At 36.7% G+C, this 17,279-nt stretch overlaps 1 protein-coding gene across 1 annotated transcript in view; it reads left to right on the forward strand.

Moving 5' to 3' along the window:
- Window positions 1-14,932, forward strand: part of LOC117344193 (cyclin-dependent kinase 12-like) — a 36,505-nt gene extending 21,573 nt beyond the window's left edge. Inside the window, 10 exon segments of the mRNA XM_033906850.1 lie at window positions 1,320-2,300; window positions 4,918-5,094; window positions 6,810-6,946; window positions 7,415-7,585; window positions 9,368-9,557; window positions 9,937-10,098; window positions 10,614-10,808; window positions 11,114-11,245; window positions 11,401-11,902; window positions 11,904-14,932. Of these exon segments, the coding sequence (XP_033762741.1) occupies window positions 1,320-2,300; window positions 4,918-5,094; window positions 6,810-6,946; window positions 7,415-7,585; window positions 9,368-9,557; window positions 9,937-10,098; window positions 10,614-10,808; window positions 11,114-11,245; window positions 11,401-11,902; window positions 11,904-12,980 (3,724 nt within the window). The 3' untranslated portion in view covers window positions 12,981-14,932.
- Window positions 14,933-17,279: the final 2,347 nt, after the last annotated feature.

Below are 17,279 nucleotides of genomic sequence, written 5' to 3' on the forward strand. Positions count from 1 at the left end.
TGACTGACAAAAAAAACCATCCGAACATCGCATGAATGATTGACATAGTTTGCATCGTCGGCTACTCTTATATGAATAAAGTGGTAATTAATTTGGCATCTACAGAAATGACGTAGATTAGCTTCCAATTTGCACTAGAAACAGGTGAATGATACAGGCTAATTGGGACTCTTGTTAGCTTACCCAAAGGGCTGGTGATCATGAGCTTATTAAAATAAGGCATGGTGTGGCATCTGGTGTCTATTTGTCTACTTTTTAGCTCACCTGGTCCAAAGGACCAAGGTGAGCTTATGCCATACCGTAGCGTCCGTCCTCTCCTCCGTCCTCTGTCCGTCCTTCAACAATTGACTTCTTCTTCATAACCACAGATCAGAATTTGACCAAATTTGGTCAGAAGCATCCCTATGGGGTGGGGACTCAAAAATGTACAAATGGTGGGGCTGACACGATTTCGATCAAATTTTGTGTGGAGCGATGTAGTTTATGAAGAATCATGACAGACATCACATATTAATCAATCTAAGAATAAACTCCATCATAGTATGCAAATTCAAGTGAGATTTAAAAACGTAATTCTTCACCTTTCATCACAACTTGAATGCAATCTTGGCTTTTTTAAAGTAAATGCAATTCCTTAAAATGACATAGGATAATCATCAGTAAAACATATAATATTTGCTTTTCGCCTGTATTTCAATCCCTCATGCACATCACCTATGAGTGGCCTCGACACTTTGATTATAATTTACTTACTTTCAGGGTCACAAGGTTCAAATATTTATGCAAAAATCTGTAGGATGAGGGAATGAAGGCATACCATTTTGTATAAAAGAATGACCCTGACCTACTTTTAAGGTCTTAGAGGGCTCTAATGTGGTAATGTCTTAAAATAACTTCTCAATAACAATAAGCGACCCATGCCATAGACATACTTAGCCTGTGTCCTATGCTGAGATGAAGTGTTTCAATTTTGTTAATATGAATGACCTTAACCTACTTTCAAGGCTGCAGGTCAGATGTACAAAATCTTAAAATTACCAAAAAACCCTGGGTCATGATTTTTCGCCAGTTGCATGCTGAAATAAATGGCCTAAATCTACTTTCAAAGTGGTCAATAACTGACGTCCCACTAACCAAGAGGTTCTGCAACCTCATAATGGATCTGTGCCATGCATCAAGTTTCTTCAAATAAATCACTGTTACTTAATTTCAAAGTCACAGGTCAGATATGCTAAAATCGTAAATATTTACAATTTTTCTTAATAATAAAAATATGTAGTCTCATCGTCATTTAACAATTTCTTTTTATTTAATTTCAGTGCTCATTACAAGGACAAATACTCAAGACATGACAAATACAAGAATAGATCAAAATCAAGATCACCTAGTCCACGCAGCCGATCTCGGAGGGGTCAATCTCGGTCACGGAATCGACACCCTCGTTCAAGACATTCTCGCTCTCCCACAGAGCACAGTCCTCCAAGAGGACATTCCTATTCCTCTAGTAGCAATAAAATTAGTCATTCCGCAGTCAAATATGCCACAAGCCTTGCAGCCGAGCTCAGTAAGCATCGGCGTGCGCGTGAAGCAAAGGAAGCTGCTGCACTGGCAGCAAAGGGAAGAGAACCCAGGGAACCACATAGGGAATCAAAAGAAAGGATTATGTATCGTGATTCGCCATTGGATGGTAAAGACAATATCATTATCACAAAAGTGGAAAGTGGTCAACGTAGTGTAAAACAAGACTATAGGCAGCAGGAGTATTTAAAGAAACAGCATACACCAACTCCACCCCCTCCTCCACCAGGTTTGCCTCCTCAACGAAAAAATAGACTTATAGCACAAATGGAGGACAAAATTGTTGTGAAAGTTGATAATGCCAAACGGGAAATTATTGACCTAGATAGTATAAATGACCATCATGACCTTGAACATAATCATGATCATAGTTTTAGTCGTGATGATCGACGTGGGCATGGTTCCGAGCGAGATCATCGAGGAGAGTTGCTAGACCGACGTGGGGAGGATCGCAGAAGTGAGATACCTGATCGTCGTGGTGACATGCACGATCATCGTGGTACGCCTGACCGTCGCAGTGATGTACCTGATCATAGAGGTGAAGTGCCTGAACGCCGAGGGGAAGGGCGTGAAAGTCGGGATTCTAGCTTTGATAGACAAATTATAAATCAATATAGTGGTCGAGGAGATCGGCGCAGTGCAATAGACTTTCCCACTTTACCTCGCCTTCCCTTACCTCAGGTGTCCCCAGAAGAGGAATTTGACAGCGACAGCCCATACAGGTGAGTTCACAGTAATCTATTCCCTGTAGATTCGGATTAACAATTGAAAACCTGTAAACATTAGCATCAGTAAAAAAATTAAGAAGGGGCCATATAACACTGTATATAGTCTGTGTATGTATACATATTAAAAATCACCACAGAAGATGGCATCTGTTAAAAATCTCTTCAGAATATGGCATCTGTTGGGTTTTGGGCCTGTCATCAATGGTCTTTGGTGGTCTTTCCATAGACTTTTCTTGTAATTGATCTATCGAATATTGCATTGTGTACATCTGTCCTTCTGAGGTACCGTCTGGGTTCAATCTCCTACATACACTACATGTTGTCATTGGAACTTCTTATTTGGGGGAGGGGAGGTACGGTGTACCTTGGTCAGGCTGTGTGTCGTGTATTAAAAGTAGGTCACCTATTTTAAGTTGACCTACATCAAAAAAAGCTTGTCCAGGCTTTATTACCTGCAGTATTAGTCATTGGAACTTCATACTTGGGGCTTTGGTTCATTTAATTAGGTGAGACATATTTCTGAAGTAGGTCACATTGACTTTCATTTGCACCTTTGACCTACATAAAAGAAAAGGTTGTCCAGGTTCCATTACTTTTACTACTTTATCCTTGAGGCATGCATTGGGTCAACTAGGTGAGGCAGTGTGTCATGTATCGAAAGTAGGTCACTGACAAAAATTTTAACCTACATCAAAGAACAAAATTGTGCAGGCCTGATCTCCTGTACTACATGTCACTGAAATGTCTTACTTATGGCACGGTTTCATCTTAAAGATAGAGGAGAAATAAATTTCATGTATTTTTTTTAATACAGAAATTAACACAAAAAATATTGCTAAACAGGTCCACTACATTTGTCTTGGTCACCTTACTGAGTGTCCAAATGAGAATTTTTTGAACTTCGCTGCCTTTGCTATATGAATGTTGTTGGTTCACAGGAGTCACCCTGGTGGTGCATCTCAATAACCAAGAGGCTCAGAGACCCGATATGGTACCTGTACCATGCTTGGGTGAAGGCTAGGGCTACCAAGCTTGTTCAAAGCATATGACCTTGACCTTCATTAAAGGTGACAAAGGTCACAAATGCAAAAATCTTTTAAATGACTTCTCAATAACCAAGAAGCCAATGCAAGAGAACTTATATTGGGCCTGAAGCATACTAGGGTGAAGGGCTAACAAGTTTGTTAGAATGAATGATCTTGACCCACATTTAATGTCATATGGGTCAAATGTGCTAAAATATTTAAATGACTTCATTGAAACAACCAAGAGGCCCACAAGAGGTTGTCCAGTTCTTCCTTGTCTTTTAGTTTAAGGCATGCTCAATTTCAGAATTGATTGTGTTCAAAAGTTAGTCCTATTTCATTACTACAATCATGTCAATTGAACACACAGATTAAATAGTGTTATAATATATAGTATATACATGGAATTTTCTTAAAAAAGTTATATTATATTCATTAAAATTGGAAGGCGTAAACACAGACTCTGTATTGAATGATATAAAGGCCAGCTTTGATATTCAATTTTAATAATACTGTACAGATTTCCATATGTACTTGTTAAATTCCAGTCCGTGGGTTGATAAATGAAGCCACATCTAGCTAGAGGTAGAAAGTTAATATAACTCTAACCAGTGTAGAAAGTAAAATGTTAAAAATCACAGTAGGACTGTCTTGTAAATGATCATGATGTTCTAATGACTTAGATACTGAAACAAAAAAATCAGGCCCCTGGGTTCAAATATGTAATGAAGCCACGTCCTGGGCTCAAATTCAACACAAAAGCTGTATCTTAGAAACATAGTAATAGAGTTTTAGTATAAGAACAATAGAATCCCTGGCCTTGCTGGACATGAAGCAGATAAGGATAATTTCACGAAACCTGGTACACATTGCTCTAGTGTTCTAATTGAGCCTATTCATATGGAGTGCCTTGTATTTTTTGAGGATTTTTCAGTTACTATGGGGAAAAAAAACCTAAATATTACCGTTTCCAAACTGTGTATAACTCCAAAACTGTTTAAGACAGCTTCATGATCAGGAGACCTTAACTTGTACATGCAATACTCTAGTGGTTTCGTTTGGTATGGAATGGAGTACATTGCATGTATTTCTCATAATTTCCCTGTAACCATGGAAACAAATGGTTAAGACTTGAAATATCTTTATGCAAACAACAAAATTCATAAATAGTTTCCATTTCTTTAGCAGGGTACCGGTGTGAGGGATAATATTGACTATGTCTTGTTTTTATCTAGTTAACCCTGCCCCTGGGGACATAATCATAAGTTCATGACATGGAAACAGTTCAAAAATCCACACCCAATACCAATATGCATTTTGAATCCATGTACACAGTCATGCTACTAGGGAGTAGTACCTGTTCCAAAATAATCTAAGGAGATTTGGTCAAAAAAGTTGTCCATACCCTATATAAGAGTATAATATACTAGCTGTTGGTAAGAAATCTGGCATTTGCTTTTCTTTACTTTTGATCAAGGATTCCATTTTGCCTGATATTGCTTTATATAACAATTCATCTGAGAATTTAATAGAAATCTGCCAGTGATTTTTGTCAGCTTTTAACGGTTAGCCGGTGTCTTTTACAGTGATAATGCACCAGCTAACTTGCCAAAGGAAGAAGTCTACCCTCGACAGAGGCGGATCACAGACCTCCCAATGCCACCCATGATGGATGAACCAGAGATGGATTATGAAGTTGAACATGAACCAGAGCCAGAGGTTAAACGTGAAGCACCAAGCTCTGGCAAGTTCAAGCGACCAAAGTAAGTTGATTTGGCCACATAGTGTTGTTGAATTTGTTGTCTTGTCTGTGATGGAAAATTCATGAGACTATCATGTTACTGTTCAGGTAGTGTCGTCATCATTTCACTTGAAAGTTTATCAATTTCAATTCTGGCTACACTTGATATCTATAGTAAGGTCACAGTGACCATCCTCAACTCACCCATGACGTGCAGAACATCCAGATTTTATTAGGTCACCTGAGACAAAGTCTCAAGTGACCTATTCTAATCCCCTTTTGTCCGTCGTCGTCCGTCGTGCGTCCGTAAACAATTTACATTTTCGACTTCTTCTCCAAAACCCCTAAACCAAATTCCATGAAATTTGGCAGGAAGCTTCTATGGCTAAAGGTCAACCAAAATTGTAAATTATATGGTCCCCACCCCCCAGGGGCCTGAGGGGCGGGGCTAATAAGGGTCAAATTGACGTAAACTTCAAAAATCTTCTTCTCTACTCTAAGATATGGTGGAATCAAACACTCTTCGTAGATGGAAGGGTCTTAAGGTGCTTTACCAAAATTGTAAATTTCATGACCCTGGGGTCTCACGTTTGCCCCTGGGGAGGGGGTAAACTTTACAATAGTTTATATAGGGAAATCACATTTTTGACTTTTATTTGTTTTATTTCTATTGGAATTCATTCTAATTTGGTAAACATTGTCAGCATGAGATGACAGTTTGATGGCATGCACATGTTGGCCCTGACTGACCCCCAGGGGCTGATGGGTGGGGCTAAAAAGGGCCAAATTGACTGAAATTTCAAAAATCTTCTTCTCAAGACGGAAATAAGGTGGAATCAAATACTCTTTATAGTTGGAAGCATCTTAAAGTGCTTTACTAAAATTTTGAATTTCATGACCCTGGGGTCTCAAGTTTGCCCCTGGGGAGGGTGTATACTTTACTATAGTTTATATAGGGAAATCACATTTTTCACTATAATATGTTTGATTTCTATTGGAATTCATTCTATTTTGGTTAACATTATCAGCTTGGGATGACAGTTTGAGGGTATGCACATGTTGGCCCTGACTGACCCCTAGTTGCTAATGGGCGGGGCTAAAAAGGGTCAAATTGACTGAAATTTCAAAAATCTTCTTTTCAGACTGAAATAAGATAGAATCAAATACTGTTTATAGATGGAGGGATCTTAAGGTGCTTTACTAAAATTGTGAATTTTATGACCCTGGGGTCACACATTTACCCCTGGGGAGGGGTAAATTTTACTATAGTTTATATAGGGAAATCACATTTTTGACTGATTTGTTTGATTTCTATTGGAATTCATTCTAACTTGGTTAACATTTTCAGCATGGGATGAAAGTTTGATAATATGCACATGTTGGCCCTGACTGACCCCTTGGGGCTTATGGGCGGGGCCAAAAATGGTCAATTAAATTAACTGAAATATTTCAAATCTCAGGTGACCGTTAAGGCCCATGGGCCTCTTGTTGATCAGAGACTCTGAAAGAAGTTCTCAATTTGTGCGAGTGACCATTATACTAGACAGATGATTTTTCTCAGGTATTGCATTGGCAGAATGCACTTCTGCAGTTGAAATGTGAAGAGATTCTGCATAGTTTGTAGAATGTTTAACTGAACCAAAATATTTCAATTGATATATTTGTAACATTGGTGGTGTCTTACCAAATATTTCAATTGATATATTTGTAACATTGGTGGTGTCTTTTCGTCTTCAGGATTTGTCTTCAAAGAAGAAATGATGAGCGATCAAAGGGTGACTGGGGAGAGCGTTGTGTGGATCTGTTTAAAACCATAGAGATCATTGGAGAGGGCACATATGGTCTTGTGTATAAGGCCAAGGACACCTTCACTGGTTAGTAATTACACCAGGCTATTCACCATTCTGCCGAGGACTTTTTATTCCCCAACAAGTTATGTGGGGGAGCTTAGCCTTATAGTGTCACCCATGTGCCTCCATTGTCCGTCCTGTTATCTAGTATTAGAATTCAGCTGGGCATTTCTTTACAAAATCTCGGGGACAGTGGCAAGTCGACATCCTCACACTATATACATATACATGAATATGTACCTTGCAGTATTTTAAGTGCTGAAACAGAAGATTTTGAGCTTAAAATATTAGTTTGTGTTATTATATATATATTATTTCAATGACTTACTCATCACCACTCATATGGTAAAAAATCAACTAAATTTAATACAACTTGTTATTAGATTGGTGAAGGCATTATGAAGAGCTAAATTACTATATCCTCTACTGCAAATGACTGAAATTGAAGATTTTATGAATTCGAAGTGAGTATATTTTGGTTTTGCGTTCCAGATGAACTTGTTGCTCTGAAGAAGGTACGTCTGGAGAATGAGAAGGAAGGGTTCCCCATTACTGCTGTTCGGGAGATCAAGATCCTCCGACAGCTAAACCACCCTAACATTGTGAACCTGAAGGAGATTGTGACCGACAAGCAGGATGCTCTAGACTTCAAAAAAGATAAAGGTATGTTGTTGGATTGGTGATTTCTCCTAACAATGATGTTATGATACAGACAACTTTATATACCAAACCTGTATCAGTGTAAACACATGTCATTATTGTGCAGTCTACTGGGAATATATTCCTACATCGTGATGATGCTGAGCTCGCTTTATGCTCTAGTAGTATTATAGGGTGTATTGAATGTTTAGCTAGATTAATTTGTCTCCATTCACACCAATGTGTCTCTGAGAATGATACAACTGGTTCGGATGGAGGAAACACCAGATGCCATAAGGCTGTATGCTACTAAGTGCTAATGTAGAAGTTTCATTAAAGGGCTGTCTCTATAAACTTCGCTTCAGATAATGCAACCAGGAAAACGTGGTCAAACCACATGAAATCTTCATGGAGTAAATGTGTTACAAATTTGAAATGCAGGAAGCAAGTGTATTATTCATTTGAAATGCATATAAAGTGTAAATGAAGGGGTTTTCGCTTAATTTGTTTCTCAGGATAAATAGAAATTGATGTGTTGTATATGATGGACTGGTTGTCACTTTGAAGATGGGGCCTGATAGTGAAAAAAAGGAAAATGGCACATAATTATGTTACACTGAATTTGTCTTGGTCATCTGACATAGTATGTTCTAAAACATTTAAAAGTCAATGTTACATTATTTGTTGCTGATTTTGTCAAGTACAAAGTATTCAACAGAAAAACAGATTATATAAATCGATGGAAGAAGCTGACCCCGCTTTATGCCCAAGTAATGTTATTGGTTGTATTGAATGGTCAGCTAGAGAAAAATAATCTCTGTTTCACACCACTGTTTCTCTGAGTGATACAAATGGTTCGGATGGAGAGTACATTGTTTACAAAGAATGATTTAGTATTTGGATTGCTGTGTCGGTTAAACTGGGTTGGTGGGTGTGTGGTGATGATGTGGAGTCAAAGATTGACATTTTATATTTTGACCAACTTAGGGTGTTAGGATTAAAGTAGAAAAAAAATATGTAATTTCACTTCAGATAATGCAATGAGGAAAACGTGGTCAAACCACATGAAATCTTCATGGAGTAAATGTGTTACAAATATGAAATGCAGGAAGCAAGTGTATTATAAATTTGAAATGCATATAAAGTGTAAATGAAGGGGTTTTCGCTTAATTTGTTTCTCAGGATAAATAGAAATTGATGTGTTGTATATGATGGTACTGGTTGTCACTTTGAAGGTGGGACCTGATAATGAAAAAAAACATGGCACATAATTATGTTACACTAAATTTGTCTTGGTCATCTGACATAGTATGTTCTAAAACATTTAAAAGTCAATGTTACATTATTTGTTGCTGATTTTGTCAAGTACAAAGTATTCAACAGAAAAACAGATTATATAAATCGATGGAAGATGCTGACCCCGCTTTATGCCAAAGTACTAGTAATGTTATTGGTTGTATTGAATGGTCAGCTAGAGAAAAATAATCTCCGTTTCACACCACTGTTTCTCTGAGTGATACAAATGGTTCGGATGGAGAGTACATTGTTTACAAAGAATGATTTAGTATTTGGATTGCTGTGACGGTTAAACTGGGTTGGTGGGTGTGTGGTGATGTTGTGGAGTCAAAGATTGACATTTTATATTTTGACCAACTTGGGGTGTTAGGATTAAAGTAGAAAAAAATATGCAGATTATTATTGAGAATTCTGAAGTTTCAGTGTTTGATAAGATTTTCAAATTAACTGTACATCCAAATATGTGTTAGATTCATCCTAACATATTTTTCCATCCTTGTGTATTTCCAGGTGCTTTCTATCTTGTGTTCGAGTACATGGACCATGACCTCATGGGACTGCTGGAGTCTGGCATGTGTAATTTCAAAGAAGAACATATCGCGTCTTTTATGAAGCAGTTGTTGGACGGTTTGAAATATTGTCATAACAAGAACTTTTTACATAGAGATATTAAGTGTTCAAACATTCTACTCAACAACAGGTAAGTTGTTTGGTTGTAGTTGCTGGTCCATATTGAAAGGCATGTGATGAAAATACACTGTTGAGAAAGTGTTCATGCTGGTTATAGTGCATATATATATATATGAAAATTTTATTTGTTTGAAATATTATAATGTTAAAGCTATACTGGAAAATATGTCGGTTCACGAAAATAAAATTTGATAAATGGTATTTCACACAACTTTAAAGCCAATTGCCCATGTCTTAGGGTGAAAAAAAGATGAACGATTCAGGCCCTTAGGGTCTTTTTGTTCAATAAATTCACTTGTACTGATAAAGTTTTGTATGATGAATCGGAGACAAAGTATCAGTGATATTGTAACTAGAATGTGTCGTTATAACATTGCCTAATTTTACAGAGGCCAGATCAAACTGGCTGACTGGGGATTAGCACGGTTGTACCATGCTGATGACAAGGACAGGCTGTACACGAACAAAGTCATTACACTTTGGTACAGGCCTCCAGAGCTCCTCCTTGGTGAGGAGAGATATGGGCCTGCCATTGATGTGTGGAGTATAGGGTATGTACATTAAATTGTGCATGTTGAAGCATTAGAAAGTCTCGAGATATTTTGGCCTATGGAATGTTCACAGATAATCCTGAGTTATAGGGCCATGGGTCACTCGGAATTTTGGCTTTTCCATTTTAAATTCACCTGTCAACGCTTTGATGTGTTATCTGTATGTTTTCATGTGAGGTTGTCTGTTCATCTTAAAGCAACAAATCGTTATCAGGTTTAGTTATAACTCAATAAAAAAATTCTAATGACTGAAAGCTAGTGAATATTGTATACTATTATCATCCAACCAGTATTTACAGAGTTATGGCCCTTAATGCATTCTTAATTACCACAAAAGCTCAAAGAACACAATTATCATTGTAAGCCGACTTATTATTTTTTGATAATGTTTGACACTTTAATATGGTGCTTTAGTTCCCAGGAGAAAATAGCAAAAAACGTTTATTTCAGTCAGAATAGAAATTGTACACCTCACACTAGTTGATTCTAATAATTCTTGTGTTTTACTATTGCAGGTGTATTTTAGGAGAACTATTTATAAGGAAACCAATATTCCAAGCTCAGACTGAGCAGAACCAGCTGGAACTAATAAGCAAGACTTGTGGCTCTCCATGCCCGGCCGTATGGCCCGAGGTCATCAAACTACCACTCTTCCACACATTCAAACCTAAAAAGCAATATCGTCGGCGACTGAGGGAGGAATTTTCATTGTAAGTCGTATGACGTATATTTACATCGAACATTTAAAACTGCAATTGATACAACTGTCATATATTTACATTATGCAGTAACCCACTCACTGAAAAATTTATCTTCATTTATTAGTATGTTCTCTCTATGTGGAAAACACAACCAAATTCCCATTTGTCCATTGAACTGGCTGTAAATTCCTGACATTGAAAGTAAATTGTGTAAAAGGCAGAATAATGAGAAAATAAGTTGATAAACTTGACATTTTCCACTTTCTTTCTAAACACCACCACTGATGCATACTCCCTATCAATCTGTATCACAGCCTACCTAAGCACGCTCTTGACTTGATGGACCAGATGCTGGAGCTGGATCCCGCTAGAAGAGTAACAGCCGAGCAAGCCTTGGTGTGTCCTTGGCTCAGGGATGTAGAATGTGGCAAAATTACTCCACCAGAGTAAGTATCAGCAATGCATTAATGTATTATAATGTACTAGACATTTTACTAAGAAATAATTTGTGTCTTAAGTTCTATACGATTTCATCTAGATGATTTTATAATGGATGGAAAGATCAGCATATTTAACTTGTCATGCTACTTTCTTATTTCAGCTTACCAAAGGACCAAGATTGCCATGAAATGTGGTGTAAAAATAGAAAGAAAAGCATAAAAGAAGCAAAGCTAAAGGAATTGGAGACAGGGTCGAAAAATATCACTCCACAAAAATCTGGAGTGTCAGGGAGTGCTTACAAATCTGGATCATCTTTAGCGAAGGGACACAGTGATATATCTAAATCCTCATCATCAGCAGAGAGTGTATCCACGAAACCTATAACTAAGAGTTCCACCAGTTCTTCTCAATCAGCCACATCACACATGATTGGACATTCATCTTCATCATCGTCTTCATCCAGAAAGAATGTTGCTATTCCTGGACTAGACCAATCAGTAGATAAGATCAGCAAGGATGGAGACAGTAATTCTGACAATAGGCACAAGGGTCATGAAGGTGATGATATGGAAGGTAGGGGTAGTAGCTCTCTCCCTGCAGTCGATCCACAGAACCAGCTTACCAAGATGGTAGCTATGCTACAGCAGGGCCTATCTGTGGACACCTGTGGCCAAGAACATGAATATGAAGCTTGATGAACAGACCATGCAGCTGATGGACAACCTTGGCAAACAGCTCATGTTGGCAGCCAGCATGGCTAAGCATGTCACAAAGGATACTTCAGAAGAGGTGCCAGAGGAGACGAAGGCTACCGATTCTTTGCCAGGGCTAGGTCACAGTGGAGGTGATCAAGCACCTCAAGCATACACTGATCCAGCTACAGGTAGTAACTACCCAGACTATCACCAGGCAGGGGACAGTCAGTCAGTGGACAGTTACGGGTATCCGATAGAGAGTGTACAGGATCCTTACCCAGCAACAAGCTATGCAGTGCCAACCCAGCCACATTTAGCAGGCACTGGAGACCAGGAGACCAATAGCAGTAATGCAGGAGTCAAAGCAGCTCTGGCACAACTCCTGTCCCAGCAGGGCATCAGGGTCGCTGTCGGGGGAAATGAACTGGCCAACAGAGGGGTAGACCCCTATACTTCACAGTCTGATGGATACTACCGTTCTGATTCAACTGATCCGAGCTATGGAGCAAGAAATTTTCCGAGCAGCAGCTCTGGTACAGGTTCTTCACAACTGATGTCCGACCAGGGTCTTGCAGACTCATACAGGCCACCAGGATCTAAAATCAGAACACCTACAACGCCTAACTTTCCACCTTCGTCCTCAGCTGGATTGCAGAAACAGTACAGTGGTTACGGGTCTGATGATTCTCGTAGCAGCAATGATGCTTACAGTCAGGGTGGATACCCATTGATGGGTCAGTCTTCAATATCGGGAGCAACTTCAGCTAGTGCTGCATTTGGGACTCTCAAAGGTCAGACTCAGGCCAACACTGGAGTGACCCAATCTGCTGGACCAAAACCTCTGATGTCACTTGGTGTTTCTGGTTATGGTGATGGAAGACCACAGGGAAGTGTTCCTAGGAGCATACTGAAGAATAAACCAGGGACAGCTCCGTCACTTCTTGGACAAGGACCTACCATTCCTGGAGGACCCAACTCGGGAGGACACAGAATGAACCCTGCGGGCCAAAGAGGCACATTCCCGCCCAGTAGAGGAAATTGGTAAACTCTCACAAATATAATGTTATGTTATGTTTAGTTTGTTTTTTGTAGGATTTTATTTTCTGGTAGACATAGTCATGCAATCTTTGAAGGTTGAAGAGTATTTTTTCAGATAACTTTTACTACACCTCTTGCAGAATTATTATTCAAGAATATTAATACAAGATAGTGTTTCATATTTGGAATATATGTTCCCAAGAATTAGATGTACAATGTAGTAAAAAAATTGTTGCTATTGATTAATATAAGGTAATCTAGCATAGTAAGTGCTTTCATCATAGGATAATTTTAGATATTTTAAGTTATATGCTTTTTTAATTAAGAAATATTTTTGGCATCAGATGTCCGACTTTGGAAATTAATATTGAATAGCAAGTAGTATAAACCTGAGTCTGTATGTATATACAAATATGTGTTAATCTTTTTCTTTGTAGTTATATTATAGCATACTTATTTCTAAGTTCCTCCCATTTGTTTCATTCATTTGCCTTTTTCAATAGGAACGCTTGAGGATATCTTTGATAATACTGTAATTCTTGCTAAGAATCCCTATTAATCTTGATAATTACCAATTACAATTATGCAATTCATTGGATTATTGACCACTATCTAATGCCATTATTATCACCAAATTGAAACTTGATTATGGAAGTTATATTTAAACATTTGGTTTTATGTTTTATATGTCTTCTCTGGAACTGTATATAAAACTTATTCTTTTCGTTATTAATGAATTTCTTCCTCGGACCTCTGGTTTGATGAATTGCGGGATTTTTATATTTTTTTTCTTGTGGCAGCAGACAGGAGTCTGCAGATTACCAGCATTTGAGAGCAGTTCATTATCTAACACTTCATGTGGTGAATCTGTTTGAGAATGAAACGCTCTGGTGATTAATTTTTTTGTTTGTGCTTGCGGTACTGTCTGAAGTTGATCATCACACATGTGCCATTGAGGAAAAACCTTTTTGAGAAACATTCAGGAAAATTTGATGGCTGCGGTGAAGACTTGTTCATAGAATGATTGTTTAATCTCCAATTGTCTCCCAAGGATTTTATTTAATTTTCTGAAAATCGGGACTTGTGGATATGAAAGGAAAGCACAGCTTGATTATCGTGCATAGTGATAATTTGTAGTACACATCTTGTCCTACGAAAAACTTAAAATATATAGACATTGTATTCTGTGTCCGACTTGCTCGGAATGTTATATATATTATATTATCTATAAATAATGTGTAATCTTTCCTTGAAATATGATCAATAAGATAATGTTACATGTTGAACATAGCACATCATCATATTTTTCAATGACAAGTACATGTATTTAACGATTCTAAAAAAGAGAAGAAAAAATTGAAAAAAAAAAATGCTTTGTTGTAAATTAAATGACAAAATAGTGACTTTTCATATGTGTACGTACATCAGGCTCTTGTTGCACATTTCAGGGTTTGTCTTCACATTAAAGTATAGTTCCATCACATGTCACTTGATCATGCAATGCGTTAATTTCTTTAAATTTTATTGAGTGAAAGCTTAAGAAAAAAAGATATATGAAAATAAATTCTAGCATTTGAGAAATTTGTAAATATAACCGTATTTATCCAGCAATAAACCCATCCATGTCTATTGCTATTGATTGTGAAAATGCTAACAAAACTTAATTGTCGAAAGCCCACTTTTTTACCTAAATTATTAGCCCCTAGGGATTATTACTGGATACATACGGCATTGAACAATAATTAGGAGTCTTTGATCACAATATAAGCAGAATGCAAATTTTGGTTCTTCTGCTCAGTATTCCTTTTAGATTTTAGATGAATATTTGATCCCAAATCATTATTTGATATTTTTCGGAAGTAGGGACTTGCAAATGTGTGATTCAGGTGCAACATGTAATTTCCTTGATATGAATCATTGTTTGTGGATATGGTAAATAAATGCTTTTTTCCCTTCAAATAAGACTTGTGTTTTATTTGTTTCATGCCATATTCAACTTGAAGTGTAGTATGAGCTCCAAATTAAGCTTAATTTATGAAAATTAAAAATCAAAAAAACTTTAAGCTAATTGATAGTCTGATATTTTAATGTTTTTAGAGTAACTGTTTCCATTTAAGCATGTTTTAAAAGCGGGGATGCATGTATGTGATAAAGAAATAATTATTTAAGTTGAATATGGCATTGGTGTTGACATCAGACTATCTTTCAGAACAGTTTACAAAACTTATACAATGCATACATGACTCTATTCTAATGATTCTCCAATATTTATGTTGATTGTGAACTGTTATAAATGTGCATGCATATATTTAAACATTGATACTTCAAATGCATTATGTTGTCCAGATGGTTAAAAACAGCCATAATTTGCTTGTAATCATTGATATTTAATTTTAGAAGTAATTTTATTTTCATAAATTCATTGTTATACTGTGCACTGGGAAACTGTTTGCTTTAGAATTTCTAAATTCATTATTAAGCATCTGCCAGTTTTCGTGGCGAGGGGATGGGGATCCATGAAGCATAGAGATGATTTCAGAGCAAATCAATCCTATTGTACAGTATAATGTTATATAGTTATATAATACTATAATTGTTACAAAAACCAAAATGTGATCATTGTTGCCAAATTCATTTCCCTCTTGTACAAATTGGGTTGGACTTTTTTTTGACAATATTCCTGACTTCGGTACATGCTACAATTAGCTGGAAATTATTTTCAACTTAAAAATTTGTTATTTATAAACCAATATTATGAAATAACTCTGGAATTGGCAATGATGAGTTTTTAGCTTTGTTGATAGTCTTTACTAGAACCATTGTTTTTAAGGGCCCAGTTGTTCTCAAGAGCAAAGTGGTGACAAAAAGGGGAGGGGGGACAATAAATTTGAAAATCAATAAAATGTGGGAAAAAAAGCCCCAAAAATTGGAATAACTACTGCCTGCAGAAGAGAAATAACACTGCAGACATAAACCAGTTATCAGACAAAATAATTTACAATAAAGTTTCAAATGCTGACATGACTTGAGAGCAACTTGGTCAAGATCGGATCCAAAGGATACATGGTACATTACTGTGATATTCAAAAGACATGTTGGGTGTTTTTATGATCTGTTAATTTACTTTGCTAATAATGCATTCAAAAAGTAAACAAATACGTCCAGAAAGGAAATCATCCAACATATCAAAGGGAGATAACGTATGGACGTGCCATGTATCCTTAAAATATATCGTAAATCATAACATTTGTTGATATTTTAGTAATTTTGTTTATTGTGATTCATTCTAAAAAGATGGTATCAGGTTGTTTTAGGGACAGTTAAAGCTATGTTAAAATCTTAAAAATTGCTTGACTTATTCAAAACCCAAGGTCTCTGATAATGATAAGACATTTTGGAATATATGTCTTCATCAAATATTAATATCTAAGCTAGGATCTCGGACACAAATATAAAGTATCATGTAGCAGCTTAAGATTGAGTTTATAAAACTTTTTCTTTGGATGTATCAGCGATTGTTTGGGTAATTTTGCGTGAAAACAGAGTTTGTTTCTTGATGTATTCTAAAAAAAGGCAGAGAAGATTTGAGTATCCATAGCAAATCTCTTTGGAGTTTGAAGATGACAAGTTTGTGAAAAACCTTGTATTTCTGTATGTTAGAAATTTGTCCTAAAGGTCAAGGTCACCTTAGTCTTGTTAGCATTTTGCTTCAAATGTAAAAGTCACCTAGAACTAAGTTGTCTTTCCCTCACAGGTTAAAGTCATTATTCTTCAAGGTATTTTTAAAAAGAAAATGTCTGAAAAATAAAGTGGGATTAGAATTTATAATAAATCTTCATTTAAATCTATGAAAATAGACTAGTTGGCAATAATGTAGAATCTGTGTGGTCAAACAAAAACAAGCTCTTACCATTTCATTTTCTAGGTGAGTCAATATTCATATGGGGGCATATATATAGATCATTCAATCAGAAAATTGTATGTAATGTTCATGTACGGGTATATACTGCACAAACACAATTTAACTGCCTGATTTGGGTATTCTTGTAAAGTCAAGTTGAAAACAATGTGTCATTGGTTGACCTTGCATATTTTTTAAACTTGGAAATTTGTCTTTGATAATGTAAACATGATTTTGAAAAAATAATTTTAATGATTCAAGGTAAAGTAGAACGCTTTATATTGAAAGCATTCAGGGAGCACTAATTTTTCTGGGGGTTGTACAAATCTTATTATGTGGAACTGGAACACATGTACAAAAATAATGTTAATTCCAGATATGGAGCGCTGAACTGTTTTTAGTGTT

This window comes from Pecten maximus, chromosome 15 (genome assembly GCF_902652985.1).
Source record: "Pecten maximus chromosome 15, xPecMax1.1, whole genome shotgun sequence".
Taxonomy (NCBI): Eukaryota; Metazoa; Mollusca; class Bivalvia; order Pectinida; family Pectinidae; genus Pecten; species Pecten maximus.